We start from the raw sequence: 17,340 nt of genomic DNA, 5'->3' as shown, positions 1-17,340 counted from the left end.
AGAGATTTAATATATTAATAATAATTTAAAAGACTTCAGTTTACAATTTCTTCACCTCATTTGAGTAATTTACAGTCAAATCTCTCATAATTTCCTTTACTTAGTTCAACTCTTCCTTATCCTTAAGCTTTGGTCAATATATTATATTTAACTCACAAAAAGTCCTACTTTATCTATATTAAATTTCGATTTGCACTTGTGTTCTCAATACCGAGAATAAAAAATTGAGAGAATATGGATTTATACATACAAGAATATATAATCGTGTTCACTATCTGCTGGATCGACCATGAAGTGCTTAACAAGATTTAGTAAGCAGGCAAACAAAGACGCTTAACTTATAAAACAATTAGATTTCTCAATTTGAAATCTGAAATTACATAGAATCATATGTAAAGACGAGGAAGCTCAAGCCTTTACCAATTCTCTTATTCTGTCGTATTATCTTTTATCTATCACAATCCAACAATTCTAACTGGATTTCCAACAGCTGTAGCTTTAGCTGGAACTTCCTTCAGAACAAGCGATCCAGCGCCGATTTTTGCTTTTTCTCCAATTCTAACATTGCCCAAAACCTTAGCCCCAGCCCCTATCAAAACCCCGTCGCCGATCTTAGGATGCCTGTCTCCTTTAACCTTCCCTGTACCTCCTAACGTTACGTTATGCAAAATGGTAACATTGTCTCCAATCACTGTCGTCTCTCCAATCACGACTCCTGTACCATGATCAAATACAATTCCAGGCCCAATCTTGGCTCCTGGATGTATATCCATTGCAAAAACTTCTGAAACCTGATTCTGGATCAGGAATGCTAGCACAGTTCTCCCCTGAATCCAAAATTTATGCGCCAGTCTATATGCCTGGCAGGCTAAAAACCCCTTGAAATTCAAAAAACAATGAACGTAGCTCACACAGGCTGGATCTCGCTCTCTCACAGCCTTAAGATCGTCTCTAATTGCACTTTGGATTCCAATATCTTCGAACAACTCTTTCAAGAAAACGTCGCAAAGGGCTTCTCTCGATAGGTCTGCATTGCATAACTTGAGTGCTAAATAATTCGCCAAAGCCCTCTCAAGTGAAGCATGAGACAGTATCGTAGAATGATAGTAATTTGTTAAGATGGGCTCTTGCATGATGTCGAATGCTGCTTCTTTCCTCATTTTCAGCCAGATTAGATCTTCGCTGTATGCTTCAGGATTTACTCTTCGACAATCGTTGATCACTTCCTTGTAACAAGCACGTGGGTTCAAAGAACGGTGCGGATCAAGATTTGGAGTCCTTGGCCTGCCAAGTTTAGTAGTGAATTTGGAGAGGGGATTAGTTCCATGGCAGCATGCACTGTGATGCCTATGATGGTTTCTTGGATTATCCACGCATGCTGTCATTGTTGATGAAGCTCAAATATGCTAAGAGTGTGGAAGAATCAAAAGATTTTGAGAAGAAGTAGTTTCAATGGGTGTCGAGGATTGAAACCTGGCTTTATAGAAGTGATATGGGAACAAAATCACAATGAAGTGGCCTGGAAATTACTGAAACAATTAATCGACGAAATGAAAGGGCCAAATATCTATTTAATAAATATTGGACTTTCTGAGAAACTTCAAATTCGATGCTTAAAATGACAATATAGCCCTTTATGATGTCACCATTTATTTCTTGGAGGAAATCGGACCATCGAAATATTTTTGACACGTCACAGCTGACGTAAGTCTGGCCATTTCTTGGGGATTACTTTGTGGACTTCGATTTGGTCAACCACAATTTTGTTCTGCCCCACTTATAGCCCACCAAAGTTATGGGCCACAGACTTGAATAAGGGGTCATTCCCCAGTCTACAAAATGTCCAGCCCATTTTCTCGTGTTTCAAAAAGAATGCAAAAATGAAAACTAAAAAAAAAAAAGAAAAAAAGAAAGCTCAAAAGTCAAAAGAATTTATCAACTTTTGCTAAAAAAATAATGGTTATCAACTTCCTCTAAAAAAAAATCATAATAATAGTAATATGTTAGGTTTAAAATGTTATGATTTGCAAGAATAAAACTGTACAATTTTCTTTTTTAATTAAAAAAAATTTAGACTTCTATTTAACCGATAACACATCATCTCACGTGCAGGACCCTGTCTATTCGTGGGAAGGACGTTTAAAGTTGGGGATAGTGCAAAGAATTGACCTCAACTAAAGGCAAAAGTCTTCCAAAGCATTAGTAAAAGGCATGAGCGGAAGTATCATGCTGGCAAAACCCAAGGCCAAGTGCAAAAACTGCATCCTCTTTAGCTAGTTAACGCTATAACAATCCGGAAATAAACCTTTAAATTGAATTTGGATAAGAGGTTTGGATAAAATAAATATTTGAAAGTTTAATTTGAAATGACTTTGTTTGAGGTTAATTTGAAATCCAAAAAATAACTAGTTAGAAAATCTAAACTCCATTGTTAAACATATTTATTGAAGCAAACCAATTAATTTGTTATTATGGGCTTAAAAAGTCAATCCAAATGCAACCTTAGACCTTGCCAATGCTATTGAATAGTCAGAAAAATTGCATTTAGCAATTGTAGTTTCATGCAACTGTAGTGATGAACATAAACAAATTAAAAACAAAAACATAAAACTGATGGTCCCAAGAGGAGTTTGTTTATTTTTTAGGAACTACATACGGTGTTGCTGCAGCCGAACGATGTTCCTGTTTCATGGCTTAGACTGGCAGCCAATGTTTGGCACCGCGTTGCGCACATTACCAGAACTTGTGCGAGAATTTCCTTCACCGTCCCTGTTCATTAGTCGTTTTTTGAAATGAAGGTTCTTGAATTTTAGATCATCAGACGCAGAAACGTTTGGATATTGGCGTTTATCAGTTTCAGTGCCTCCAATTTTCTGAGGGCCACCTTCATTCTTATTCTCCTCCGCAGAGGGATTAGTGTTGGAGAAAACTGGGAGTGGTGGAAGTTCCCGGGCGGGGTTCAGAGTTGAAGTTAAGAAAGAGAGTATGTCCGGCTTTGGCTTGACATTTACCCATCTGTTGTCTATCCAGTCCCTTGAAACTCTTACATTGTTCCTCTCAATAGTCAAGAACTTGTTCTCTCCTGCCACAAAATGATAACTAAATCGAACCCTTAACATTGAGGCATTAAAGACGCAAATTGAAATACATACCAGGCGAGTAAACTTGTAGATTAGTTGAGGTTGATGGGTCGCAACCAATTACAACACCTTCCCACCAACCATCGCACCAATGTGCGTCAACTGCCACTCCCACCTCAAGCTTAGCGTCTGAAGAATCCTTACAAGGCCATGGCCTGACTGTAAGGCGGCCAGCACATCTTATACCTAATTTATCAGTATCTGCCACTCTTGCAACTGGAACGCATTCCTGTACAATTCACACTTCAATAGATTACTAGGGATATATATTTAGTCACTTGTCAAAACCATTAAGTACTCGTTTTCAAGTATGCAGTCTGATTATTTGACAGTAGGAAACTCCAATGGTATACGCATAATTATACATACCTCAAGTTTCCCAGCTCCATCAACGTCATCAACATCATAGTATTGAATTCTCAGGCACTTTTTTGTTGAACGCAAGATTTTGCACCTGAACCAACAGCCTCGCATGCCACTGTCCTGACAAAGGAGCTCAATGTTTTTATCGATCTTGGATGGTACTGGACCCAGAGGCTCAGGCACAACAAGATTGTTATCCATAGGTCTCTTGCTTGACAGTTTGGTTTTCATTCTTTGGCCACTCGTTTCACATTTTTTGCCCTGATTGTCCAATACTGAAGGTGTTTGATTCCCAATAGTCTGATTCACAATTCCACTTTTATTACTCTTGGAACTATGCATTCCAGTTTCCTCAGGAGCAGAACCTTCTAATTCTTGAGCTGATTTTTTTCTACACTTGCTTTGCCGGGAAGCAACGCATTCCAGAGTGCACAGGACTGGCTGAGTAGAGTAGCCGCGCAATTTACTTAAACTAAAGGGATTCACACTTTTGTTTATAATTTCCCGATGGCAAAAATAACTTAAACTAGATATGTCTCGCGGAAGAAGCGCCAGACATTTCTTGAAATGATTTGGAGTCAAAACTGCAACCAGACCGTCGATGCACTCTGCACTTATCTCCTGCTTAATAGGAGTCATAAAAACTTCTGTACCATCGGAGTTTAAGCTCGGAATTGGAAAATTAATTTCCTCTTGAAAGTTTAGCCATCGCACTTTAACCATTTTCTCTCCATGCTGATCGTCATACATATCTTCAATGTAACATATAAGGTCCTTGTCACCTTCGCCCATGACCCATGCAAAGGAGTACACCTACAGGTCATGACTATGATTGTGAGAACTATTACAAACGTGAGTAGTCAAATGCAAGATCGGTAGCATATTCGAGACATACCGGTATGTCAGTTCCACTTCTGTTGAAAGCTGGATAATGAGTCAGCTGTTTACAGCACGTATAAGAATCGCCTGACCACACAATATCTGAATTTTCTTCTACCGTTACACTGGACCCTTGGATCTGAAATCAAGTTTTTCAATCAATCAAATATAAAGACCTGTATCTAGACAGATGTTATCAGAAAACATTTGCATGGAGAAAAATGATGAGAACTACCTCCTCATCTGAAGGGCTGGGGCTTCGACGAGCGGAGAAACGAGTCATCACTGACATGAGATATTGTAGAGAAGGTGTGGTATCAAGTAGTCGCTGGTGCTCTGACAGGAAGTTAACATGAAAAATGTTAAATTACATAAACATATTCACAATAAAGAAAAAATAATCCAATAGTTGCTATATGAAATCTATACTCTTTAACTACAACTTCCAATTATTCACAGCTTCCATTTCCTTTGTTACTAGCTCAAATGGATCTCACTGGTAAAAACTATCTCAATAAACTAAAGAATGAAGTTCCAATCATTTTCTAAGTACGCATCTCAAAATACGTGTTGTAAGTGCCTTGAAAGCGATTATTCTGCAAAATTCAAATATCTATCTTTATTATTCAGCATTGTTGTATTATGTTTCATTCCTCTTTCCATGATTGATAGCAAGAGTGATTGACAATATAAGTGGCTGCTGTTTAAAAGACTTAATGTGTCTTTTAAAAGCTAAATTAATAGTAGGTACAAATCAAAGTGCTCATTCCATATACTCAGCAGAATACGACCTGTGAGTGAGAGAGAACAAAAGCACCAATCAAATATACTCCAAATAATTTTCACAAAGTTGTTAGATGAGGTGTAGGCTAATGAAAACAGTAACAGGGAATGAATCCCTGGTTGTTGGTTCAACCCGAAAATTAAAGAAAGCAACATCAATATAAAGGACAAAGTGGAAAATCAATAATGCTCGGAAAATAGAGGCAAATGATATTTAATAATGACCACTGGAGATGATCAAGATATACAAAAATCAAGTTGGGCTTAGTTGGAACACATAAATACCAATCCTGAAAGCTCAAACCATTATAAATATTAAAACCTCAAAGATAGCCACCTTAACCATGCTAACAAATTACTTCCATCAAACTTCAGAATCTCAATATTAAACAACACATTGGTTCAAAGAAAGTCACCACATGACATTGATTGAATTTTTAAAGGTGAAATTGTAAAAATAATGATACTGCATTACAAGTAATAACATTCAAAACCACAAAATCTAGCCAATTTGAGAAAGTAAATATAACAGGGTCGATAAATTTGGCATAACATAGAGATAATTACACAAGAGAGTTCACAGATATGTGAAACGGCTACCAGTAAGGAACTAATCGTTGATACAAGCTACCCTAATATTTGACACAAGTACTTTCCCTTCTTCCCCCCGCATGTGCTTGTGTGGACACATTCATAATCAACCATGAATACACACACAAGACAAAAGAAAAAATGCACACATCTATACGAAGACAAAGAAGATGAATTCATCAAAATCCCAAATTTAAACATAAATTAGGTACAATCAAACACAAAGGAGACGGCTTTCTTTCCCCAGATAAGTGATTTGAGTTACTTTAGACTTATCCCTGAGGAAAGCTCTAGGAATCTGCAATTTTACCTCGAACTCTCAAAGTAAGACGGAGTCTCCAAAGTAATTTGCAAAAGAACGAGTATGAAACACTACATCTTTTCCTAGTATTTAACATTTGAATTAATGCTACATCCGCCTCACGTTTTCTCAAACACGTGTACACCTTCGATTGGTCTCGAGATAATTTTTTCTTAAAAAGTTTATTTTTTCTAAGAACTCGCTGATTCTCGTAATAACTTTACAATTAAATGATGCATCATTTCCTATCTGGCAGTCCAACGGCTTTAACCAAGCCATGCCCATTGCACTAGAGCCACTTGGAGGAGATAAAACTATGTCAAGCTAATCTAAAAGAGATTTTCATAATGTGATTACCATTTCAAAAATTAGATGTTAGAACTCATGTAGGATTCGCTACACCACATATTATATGTATTACAATAAAATACGCAATGCAGAGGTGCCCACCTTTGCACTTTTATATGATTTAGTCGACCATCTCCTCTGTTATTTCCAGCAATAGCAATATTATGTGGCTAAGGGTGATAAGCTTTGGTTCGGTTATTCCTCGTTTCAGATGTAAGAGTTCTTCTTGAGTTCTCATATTTATTGATCTCATTTGATTTCATAATTTTCATTCATAGTGAGAGATCAAAGTTCTTTTTGTCATGGGTGTGCGTGTGAAAATGCTTAAGGAGGTAAATATTGATATTGTATAATGTTTCCTTACTCCATATATCGTTATGACATAAAAATTCATGCATTGATTAAAATTTATAATAACTCACCACCAACCCCTAATAGTTACTTGTAAAAGAATCCTAAGACACATCATTTGGTGCGAAGAATTAGACATTAATTGATTGCACATCATTGTTTCATGGCTCGAGTTTTACAAAGGATTAGAGTCATAAATCATTATATTATCTATATATATAGATCTATCATACATATAGTATCTCATTTTTCATTATTTTATCCTTGGAGTCAAACGGTACCTAAGAGTGCACGGAATAGTGATGGGGATAAAATAAAGGAAACAATGGCAAGACCGCAGCTAATCAATTGCATTCGATGAACAAACCATGGTATCTTATTGACTCATCACACAATGCGTCGCTTAGGGCTAAACATGCCATGAATTGCATTAAGAAGTGTATCCATTGGTGCGATGCAGAAATACCTTATAAGGAGTGAAGTATTAGTCCTATGCACAAAAAGTCACTGAATTTAATTCTCATAATTGGCATGATCCGCATCGCACCAATGGATACACTTCTCAACGCATCATCATTATCCTTTAATTATTAGATATTTTGTGTCTCTTTTTGCAATTTGAATCTATGTTGCAAATGTATATACTTGACTATACAATGTTACAAATGTACATGCTTAACTATACAGGGATTGACATGCATCATTTTTATTAAAGGGCGGAACTTTTCGAAGCTTTGAAATAAAAAAAAAAAAAGAAAGAAGCAATTTTTCAACTTGTATGCATATGTGGGATATATCATAGCTGGAAGTTCGAGGTGGAATGGATCGGCTATGATAGTAAGAAACAACTGAATCTATAGGGAAATATCTGAATAGTAAATTAAAGAACAAAAATAGAAAGGGAACCAAAGAAGCAAATGCTGTGGTGAAGGTTCAAAATAAAGCCATGAAATTATTTAATATGCTTTTCAGTTCGACGCTGTAACAGAAAGTGCTGAAAACCGACTGTGAGACAAGTTTCCGATGCAGTCCAGTCAGCACACCTATTTTTAAATCAATCGAATGAATTATGCGATTAATATTATGTTTTAGAAAGCACAAGGCTAGTTTACTAAGACATTGTATTAGATTTCTTTTGTTTAAACAGGACAAATTAGGTTATAAAATTATGATAAACTATACTCAGTCAGAGTATACATAATAGGATATAAAATTAAGATAGCATATCATCTATTTTTTATAGTAAATGAATCCTATATCAAGACCTAACACACACCCATAAAAGTACTGACTTGTGTTAAATGAGAAGTTCCCCGTAAGTTATCTCAATCTTAAAGTATGACATTGGAAGCAAATTTTAAACATGAACTTTGACAATGTATCTCAGATTTCGAGTTTGTTGATGAAATACCGATGTTCGCGAGTTTATAATATACATAGCTCAACATAAGAAAGTTTGACTCCAAAAAATGTCTGTGAACTAAGACATGCAACTCGTGTATTGTAACTGTTTCTAGTTAAATTGCATAGCAATGCTAAGTTTTGGGGTGTAAATAGCTAAAACTGTTTGTACCTAAGAGATGCTTAAGTGTCGCGAGAAAAACTCGTGATCAATAAATTATTCCATTGCCAAAATGATGATATACTCTTGATATGGAGAAACAAATGAAGGAACCAACATGAGAAATATGTTCAATTAGTCCCTACAAGTCTGCCAAAGAGACTGGAGGAGTTAAGCTAATATCAATTCTCCCCCTTAAACTTTCTCTTCAGATGAAAAATCTTTCTTTTCAATCAGTAGTTAAAAAGGAAGTTGGGAATGAGAGATTTTACAGAAATAACTAAATTTTAGGAAATAAAAATCATAAAGACATGAATATTTCATAAAAATATAGTAGGATCTAAGAAACAACTACCACCAAAAGGAAGGCTCCAACTGTCAGTAATTGGAAAGGAACAAAATAATAAAGACATTCCGAGAGAAAATGTGCATTCTTCTACCAAAGCCTATGTTGATGCTTCCTCTAGTTCATCTGAAAAATTGAAAAGTGAGCCGAGATATATAAACTCATGGATATATTACACTTCACAGATCAATTCTACTGAGTGGGAAACTTACTTGAAAATATCATCTCATCAAACTAGTAAATGACCGAGCACACAACAAGCTAATGGATTGGACAACATAATAAAAGGAGAAAAATAGCATTTCAAATGAGCATTGGCAAACAATCTAAGAGCCAAATGCATAAACTTAACGTCTAAAGCACAAAAGCTTCCAAATTGTCTCTCTGTGTAGTGCAAAACCCCCTGCATGGTTTTCAAGGCATGATTATTCTAGTGATGCCGTCTTTGCAACGATTAGCTGTACCTCATGCAACTTACCTATTGGAAACTCATAATGTGAATATAGAATTCTCAAAACAATTGAAGTCCTGTACAATATTTTCCTGATAATCATTGATTTCAAATAATTAGAATGAATAAGCATAGCATACTTGAATCAGACAAAATCGGGGCGCGTTTTGAGACTAGTGATACAAGCCATTCAACCACATCACGTCTTCTTTTCCATCTCTTTCCAGCATGGACTTCACTGGTTGACCCAAACACTAGTATGAAATCCCTTGCAATTGTATAAATCATGTGTTTCCCTCTCTGAGTCCCCACCACAGCAAGGAGATGATACCCAGTGGTGTCCCGTATGACATAGTGAATAGTCCGGTTGCCCTTTTCCTGTGAAATCACACTCTCTTCCCAGGCTCTCATCACTTGTTCTTCAGACATGCTGATCAACGAAAACATAGAGAAAGAGAAACATTACAAACAGAATCGTCATTCACTAGTTACCCCTCACATGAAACAAGCAATCCAAGTTATGATCGCACAGAATGAATAAAACCCCGTAACACTAACTTTGCTAAAAACCAGAATTTTAGAAATCAATTGGCTAATTCTGGTTCTCAACACGCTTGGTAATAATTTCAAAAGCCAAAGAAAGTAAAAACAATAATAACCACGAACCAGAAAAAATTCAAAAAGGTGGAATTCCATCCTCTGTATTGCTGAACTAAACTAAAGAGATCGTCTCTTTACACCAAAAACGAAATGTGCTATGTTGAAGAAGTTTGATCGACCTCAAGACCATCCACAAATAACACTAAAAAACCAGCATTCACACGCAAAAACCACTGATCAAACAAACATAAAGGCTTCTACGTACCTGAAAGCTTGAGTAGCAAGAATTCCAACAATGAAAACCACAAGAATCAAAGCAAGAAAGCAAATAAGCCCGAACGGAAGAAAACAACTTGGACTGAGTTCAGCGCAGAGAATGAGACAAAGGATAAGTAGGATATTTGGTGGCAGCTTTTGGCGGTTAAGGGTTATTTGAGACTGGCTCAGTGAGTAACCGAAGATGGTGGATTAAATACGTGAGTGAGACAGAGAAGATTTTGTTGGCGGGCAAAGGCAGAGGCCAAGTGCCATGAATACACGCTACACTGCTACATGGGTTTTGCGCAGAAATTCCACACACATTACAGGTAAGAATTATTAGGATGCTCCTGTAAATAACAGAATTCTCCTATAAAAGGTCTGCTTTTGTAATTATTATTGGATTCTTTCTTGTTTCATATGACGAATTAGATTTTGATTTTTTAATTAATAAGATTCTTGATTCTTGTTTTAAGATTTGAACGAGTTTAAGGTGGTAAATTTAACTTTTTTAGTTCAATGAGAAAGAAATAAGCAGAACTTTTGATTTTGGGCGTTTAAGTTTGAACAAGATTCCACGTGCATGCATCGATTAAAAGAGCATGGAACCATTTCAGGTATACAAGTCTTTTGGGTTTCTCTCTTTTTTTTTTTTTGGGATTAAAAAATAATAAAATAATAAAATTAATTGATTATTAAAATATTTTGAATCCGTTGGTTTTTCCAACAAATAAAATTAACTGGACAAGGAAACATAAAGCTAAACAAACAACACTACTAACAATTTAAGTGATACAATTAGATATGGGCCCCATTTCTCCAAAATCCTATAAGAGGCCTACATTGTGAAAAGTTAACCCAATAAGAAGTAATCAATACCCGAATGCCCACAGCCCATTTTAATCCAAACTTTAATTCCAAGCCCAAACTCAATGGGCATTTTATACGTCCGGGTACAAGAGCAAATGAATCATGAACACTACCACGAACACTCCTCCATGTTCCACGAGTACTCCTCGTTTTTTGTGTGAATATGAAACTCTTGTCGGTTATATTTTAGTGTGTACTGAATAAACTTTCACACTAAAATAGTAATTAGTCAAGTAACTAGCACAACTACTAAAATAGTAATTAGTCAAGTAAATAGCACAACTTCATCCGAGAAAATATTAGTAAGAAGAATTGAACTCGTATCACTTATTTACTCCACCAAATTGAATAATTATATTCTTCTTCTCCATTCAATCATATTTTTTATTTCTAACTTTTTAAAAGGAAAATCAGTGGCTCAAATAATGAGGATATGATACTTCGATTATTGGAAATTAGCAACACAAAAGGTTCAATATTTATAAAAAATTCTGGAATATAAGGATACAAAGCAAATTTTCCTACTCACTCTCCTTTATTTGATCAAAAACAACTTATTATTATTTGCAAAATTCACCAACTAAAACCGAGACAGGGCAACAGCTAATTCTGGGCTTGAAACCAAATTAAAGTCACTTTTAAATCTCATTACTTCCAACAAGACATTGAATTTATTCTACTCCACTAATCTAAACATCTTTGTCTTCTCCTCTATTTAATGCAAGAATTATTCAATAGGAATGGAGCCTTGGCTTTGTCGCCTTACCAAACAAAAAAACGTGTTAAAAAAAAGTCATATGACACGACAAGACTATTCATATACTTACCTCCAAATTTTCTTTGAGATGTAAAATTTATATTTTTGGAATTGGAAAATTAGATTAGATACAATTTTGTGTTCGCAATTTATTATGTATACTAATTTTAAGCAACTTCATTTCAATTTTCCACTAATGATATGTATCATTTTCTTGGTTGAGTCATTAAGCTAGAGTTTGGGAGGTTTTAACGCTTAAGCAACTAATTATCAACGTTTTCAGATGATGACCATAGAGAGGTGCTGATTCTTGATTCTTGCTCCAAGTGTGTACCCGACAATCCACGTTTATTCTTTTAATGTGAGTGTTGGGGAAATTAAGGCCGGATCAACAAGTGTTCCTTTCAAGAGTTTGCTGGGGGAAATCCCAATCCAAAGCCCCACTCTTTGCGGTCAATTCCTTACAAATGAGTAGTTCTCTTGTGAGACGGTCTCACGAATCTTTATCTGTGAGACGTGCCAACCCTACCAATATTCACAATAAAAAGTAATATTTTTTTCATGAATGACCCAAATAAGAGATATGTCTCACAAAATACGACCCGTTTGCAAATATGGATTCTTATTATGGGAGTAGGAACATCCATCAATAATTATTGCTTTTTTCCTTCTCTTTTCTTACACAAACTAACAACTCCACCTTTTATTGATCCACACATTCCTGTTATTTAAACTCATTAGCGGCAGTAGTAAATAAGCAGAAGGAAAATGGATGCTTTTAATGGAGAAGATGCTTGTTCTATTTCTCACACAGTCCCTTTTGTGTTGGAGCTCAATCGATTACAGAATCTGCTTAAAGGTTTGATTTCCAATTTTTTCCCTCCTTGTTCTTTAAAGATTAACCACATATGCTTCAATGTGGCACTTCAATTTTTGTGTTGCTTATGTTCTTTGGTGTGTGTTGTCATATTATATTGAGCTTGGGATTGACTCCAAAGTTTGAAGCTTATTGTAGATGATTGTATTATCCTTGCTGCAGATATTCCAAATTGTTCTTTTGTTTTTTTTTGTTTTTGTTTTTTTTTTTTAATAGATCAACGAATCAGTTTATCCATACTTTAACGATTGTTTCTAGGACGGATCACTTAAACAAAAAAATCACAACATAATTTATAACTCGGATATTAGGTCAGGAAAGGAATTCGCCTCACACCCCACTTGACGATAAGTGCACAAGTTAAGCACTGTATCTATTAAAAGTTTGAGCTTTTTTTAAATATCATACCATACGTTTTGGTTTTATGAAAAATTTTATATTATACTTCAAGTCAAATGTATCGGTTTTTGACCACCTTCCCCTAAATGGAAATTTGAACATCAGTTTAACATTTAAAGCGCATGTTTTCAAATGTCTTTCTACTTTAACAGACCTTAATATATCTTATACTGGTTAATACCGATTGCATGCTGAATTTTACTATAATTTCAGAGAAGGAGAGGGAATTGGGGAAGGCTCAAAGTGAAATTAAAGCATTGATTGCAACAGAAATTCTCAAGGCTAAGGCTGTGGAAGAGGTAACATCTCTGAAAATGAACTTCAAATCCAAATATCATTGGCTTTGAAATATATAAAAAGAAAACAAAGATTGGAACAGTAAAACATGTGGAGATGAAATATATGCATACATTATCAATATCTGGCATTTATATCAATTTGACCGAACAATAATCTGACAGCTTGGAAGTGAAGTGGATAGGAATCAATGAAAGCCTTATTCAACAAAAGGTGGGTATTCATTTTCTGGTTCATTTTTTACAGTGCTTGCGTAAAAAGTTATGAAGTAAAATGATTTAAGTATTCTGGATATAATTGATGCAGAATCTGGACATCAAGAAACTCACAGGTGAGAAGCGTGAAGCTCTTGCTGCTCAATATGCAGTTGAAGAGACTCTGCGGAGGGTTTATGCCAATCAAAAGGATGATGATTCTATTCCCATTGAGTTGGTTATTGCTCCGTTAGAAGCAGAACTTAAGATGCGAACAAATAAGGTACTCAGACGAGGAAAAACATGTTTTCTATTCATCCGAATGTTTTATAACTAGAGCTCAAAGGTACATTGAACTTCGGTGTTTGACCATCAGGTTGCTGCACTGCAAGAGGATAAGAAGGCTATGGAACGTCTCATCAAATCAAAAGAAGCAGCGCTTCTTGAAGCAGAAAAAATATTGAAAAATGCTCTAGAAAGAGCGCTAATAATAGAGGAGGTTCAGAATCAGAACTTCGAGCTCAGGAGACAAATCAAAATATGCCGGGTATCCTTTGAATCAAATATGGGTTGACCTGGGTTACATCAGAACATCAACAAAAATGCTGATATAATGCAGGAGGAGAATAAAGTACTCGAGAAGAGGAATAGACAGAAGGTTTTGGATATTGAAAAGCTTAGTAAAAACTGATAACTTATTTGGGATCTTATCAAGCAACAATAGAAAGAAAAAGATATCAACATCACTACCAAGGGATTCCGCCATTGCTAAAAACTCAATGCAGACGAGGGATCAAGAACAAGCTTCAATTGTTACAGCAGAAATTAATCCAGTTAATAGTTTGAGAAACAAATATCCTTCTGGAGAAAGTTTGTTGAGAAAAGGTTTATGGGCTTCCAGGAATAAGGTCATTGACGATAACAGTGTGAAGGAAAATACGGAGGCAAACAGTAACATAACATTTGAAAAAATAACGGGTAACTGCGGAGGAATTGAAGAAATGAGGAACAGTAAAGGCATGAATGACTGCTGCAAAAATATTAAAGATGTCGAGGTTGATAATACTGATGGTGAAGACATGGTATCAGGATTTTTATATGATAGGCTTCAGAAAGAAGTCCTAAATTTGAGGAAGTCCTGCGAATTGAAAGACCACAGTTTGAACGCTAAAGAAGAAGAAATCAAGGCAGTAAAACAGTAACTCTGACCCTTAATTCATATCTTGGTGTAGTGATTGTTCATGGTACTAACTCAAGTTTTTTTTTCGGGGGTTCTTTCCAGATGCTTATGAAAAAAACTGAAACACTAGCCAAAGCAAATGAAGCGGAGTCAAGGAAAATCAAGAGAGAAGCAGCAATAAGAGAAAAAGATTCTACACCAACGAAGATGGATGATACGATAAGAAATCAAAACCCATCCAAAGGTTAGTAATATTCTCCATTTCCCATACCGTGTTTCCTTTTCAAACTCCTTTCCCTAGTTGAAGCAGCGTGTGTTGGAGAGTTCATGTACATCTGATTATGTCTCGCTCTCTGATAGTTCCATTTGATTAGGTCCATGAATGCCTCTTGAAGATACATTCCGATGAAAGATAAAAGTATAATTAAATCAGCAGTGGAATGCACATTTTGATAATTTACACAATGTCTATATGCAGAGTATTTGTAACAAGTCAATGTCATGAGTTGTAGGAAAGTGTGTTTGTTCAGATTATTTTGATTTGCCTTGACTGTTGTTCAAGTGATGTATGTATAAGTCTTACTGAGAGAATTACTCAATAAACAATGTGTTGTGTATGTGGCAAATAGCAAAACGTGTCACTGATTCAAGAGAAGTATGAAAATTACTGAAAAACAAACTTAGGAAGCTGCAACATGGAACAGATTTGAAAAAAACCATGAAATTATGTATAAAACATAAACTTTGGTGTGAAGACATTAGATCACTTGGTAGGGATCTTAACATGCATACATGATTCAAAATCTTTTGAGTTAAGTTTAAGATTCAAACGTGTATATTGGATTTTTTTATGTGACAATCTCCAGGTTTCATCCCAATAGAAATTCCTGCTATACCAGTTGTCAAAAGAAACTTATCAATCTGCATCCAGAAAAGCATTAGCACATGACGAATGCTTGCCGCCAAGATTTTGTTGAGTGCAAGAGTGGTATAACATGGACAAACTTTGCAAGATCAGTGAAACATGGAATGAGTTGTGAACACCCATAACGTGTACATGGAACACCAACATGGCTATGAATTAAAAGTCACGTCTTCTGAAACCATGAAAGACAACTGCAAATAACTTTTTAAACATATTTTTCAGTTTCCCGTTCAATAATTAAATTTGGTCTCGCTATGCCATATATATAGTTTTCTATTGCTTGAAACATTTGCAGTACTCCAGCCTATCTATTGAACAGGAAAGGTTGCTCATGTATTACCTGATAGCAAGATACATAGTTTCCAAGCAAGCAAGAAAGTACGCAAAGAAACAATCCTAAGAGAAAACAAATGCCAACAATAAATCGGCGACAAGTTTTTTATCAATACAAATATCAACATCTCGATTTTTACATTCATGTATACCTTGTATTCATTCACTTTTTCTGTGCGTTATTTACCTGAAATTAAACAAATAGCAACTATACCCAAACCTGATTTCAGCACCGATCAAGATTCATGGCGTCACATGATGGAGCAAGATGACGGATTCTCTTCATTCAGGTAGTGGTCACATCTGCTGAAACGGTGGCAATCTCTGCCATACCCGTATCCGCACCCGTGTCCACACCCGTACCCATAATAACCTTCAAAACGTGGTAGCGGCGGCGGCGGAACTCCGTACCCGAGGCGACATGGCCCCCCATCATAACCGCCGTAGCATTGGTCACAGCAAGTCGGAACCGGATAAAGCGGTGGCATTCCTTGGAACATAACCGGTTCGGGTTCCATAGGCGGGTTTGGTACTGGTTGAGGGATTTTTGGTGGATCGGGCTTGGGAGCTTCCTTGGGCTTTTCCACTGGAGGCGGTACACTTGGTATCGGCTTCTCAACCGCAACCTCCACCTGCGGTTTCTCTGGCTCCTTGGGCTTTTCAACCACGACTACTTTGGGCTTCTCAGGCTCTTTGGGCTTCTCAACTACAACGATTGGCTTTTCGGGTTCTTTGGGCTTTACGGGCTCTTTCGGTTTCTCTGGCACAAGAACCTTCGGCTTTTCAGGTTCCGTGGTCTTGGGAGGCTCCTTGATTGCGATGCTTTTAATAACCTTGGCACCCTTGCAGCATAGTTTGTCCCGAATTTTCTCGGGGTCGCAGCACACCACTGTAATGGTGACCGTGTTCGCTTTCTCATCGTACACCTGGTCTCTAATTTCTCTTGTCCCGAAAATTTTTTTACATAAGAGAATACAACTCAGTTTCTAATCCAATCCCAATAAAATTTATCTCTAATTATGATCAACCATGATCATTTCATACAAAAACGATCAAAAGAAATTGAACCACTCACGGGGGAATTTGCAGAGAATTTTCTTGATCTTCTTGTAGCAGCAAGAACACTGGAGATCAACGACCTTGAGAACCATGATAGTCACCTGTTTGATAAATTTTTGTGGAGCAAAAAAGAAAAAGCAATCAAATATTGTCAAGAAACAACGTAAATTGGACATGGGAAACATCAAATTCTTGATCTTGTCCAAAGATACTAGAGAAACAAACTCATGAAACATAAATGATTTATCTTTTTTCGTACCTTTTCAGCCATGATGAGTGAATGATTGATTTCTCAGAACGATAAATCAGCTGGATCGAATAATCGCTAACTAGACTGAAAGAAACTTGAATATAGGAGAGACATTGGTAAGTATCATTAATGTGTTTTAATTAGGAAGAAGGGATTAGCGATAACCCGTACCAGTGACTCACCTATCAGCTTCTTATTACAATTTGACTCTACAAATTTCGTTATAT

General features: G+C 36.2%; 3 protein-coding genes and 1 pseudogene across 3 annotated transcripts; 1 reads left to right on the top strand and 3 right to left on the bottom strand.

The window, feature by feature from the left end:
• Window positions 1-247: 247 nt before the first annotated feature.
• Window positions 248-1,494, bottom strand: LOC140987978 (serine acetyltransferase 1, chloroplastic-like). The gene has a single exon (XM_073456801.1). The coding sequence runs from the start codon at window positions 1,383-1,385 to the stop codon at window positions 456-458; it is 930 nt and encodes a 309-aa protein (XP_073312902.1). The 5' UTR covers window positions 1,386-1,494; the 3' UTR covers window positions 248-455.
• Window positions 1,495-2,480: 986 nt separating this feature from the next.
• On the bottom strand, window positions 2,481-10,305 carry LOC140987969 (uncharacterized). Its single transcript, XM_073456777.1, has 7 exons — window positions 9,980-10,305; window positions 9,255-9,544; window positions 4,618-4,718; window positions 4,399-4,521; window positions 3,510-4,316; window positions 3,153-3,369; window positions 2,481-3,082 (listed from the first exon to the last, which is right to left on the bottom strand). The coding sequence occupies exons 2-7, from the start codon at window positions 9,541-9,543 to the stop codon at window positions 2,688-2,690; spliced, it is 1,932 nt and encodes a 643-aa protein (XP_073312878.1). The 5' UTR covers window position 9,544; window positions 9,980-10,305; the 3' UTR covers window positions 2,481-2,687.
• Window positions 10,306-12,211: 1,906 nt separating this feature from the next.
• LOC140987987 (microtubule-associated protein 70-5-like) lies at window positions 12,212-16,132 on the top strand (annotated as a pseudogene).
• Window positions 15,869-17,315, bottom strand: LOC140987982 (uncharacterized). Its single transcript, XM_073456806.1, has 3 exons — window positions 17,123-17,315; window positions 16,880-16,964; window positions 15,869-16,744 (listed from the first exon to the last, which is right to left on the bottom strand). Exons 1-3 carry the CDS (start codon window positions 17,132-17,134, stop codon window positions 16,056-16,058), a joined length of 786 nt encoding a protein of 261 aa, XP_073312907.1. The 5' UTR covers window positions 17,135-17,315; the 3' UTR covers window positions 15,869-16,055.
• Window positions 17,316-17,340: the final 25 nt, after the last annotated feature.

The sequence above is a fragment of the Primulina huaijiensis genome, chromosome 11, assembly GCF_012295235.1.
Source record: "Primulina huaijiensis isolate GDHJ02 chromosome 11, ASM1229523v2, whole genome shotgun sequence".
Classification (NCBI taxonomy): domain Eukaryota; kingdom Viridiplantae; phylum Streptophyta; class Magnoliopsida; order Lamiales; family Gesneriaceae; genus Primulina; species Primulina huaijiensis.
Note: the sequence above shows the minus strand (reverse complement) of the source record. Positions and strands in the feature narration are given on the sequence as shown.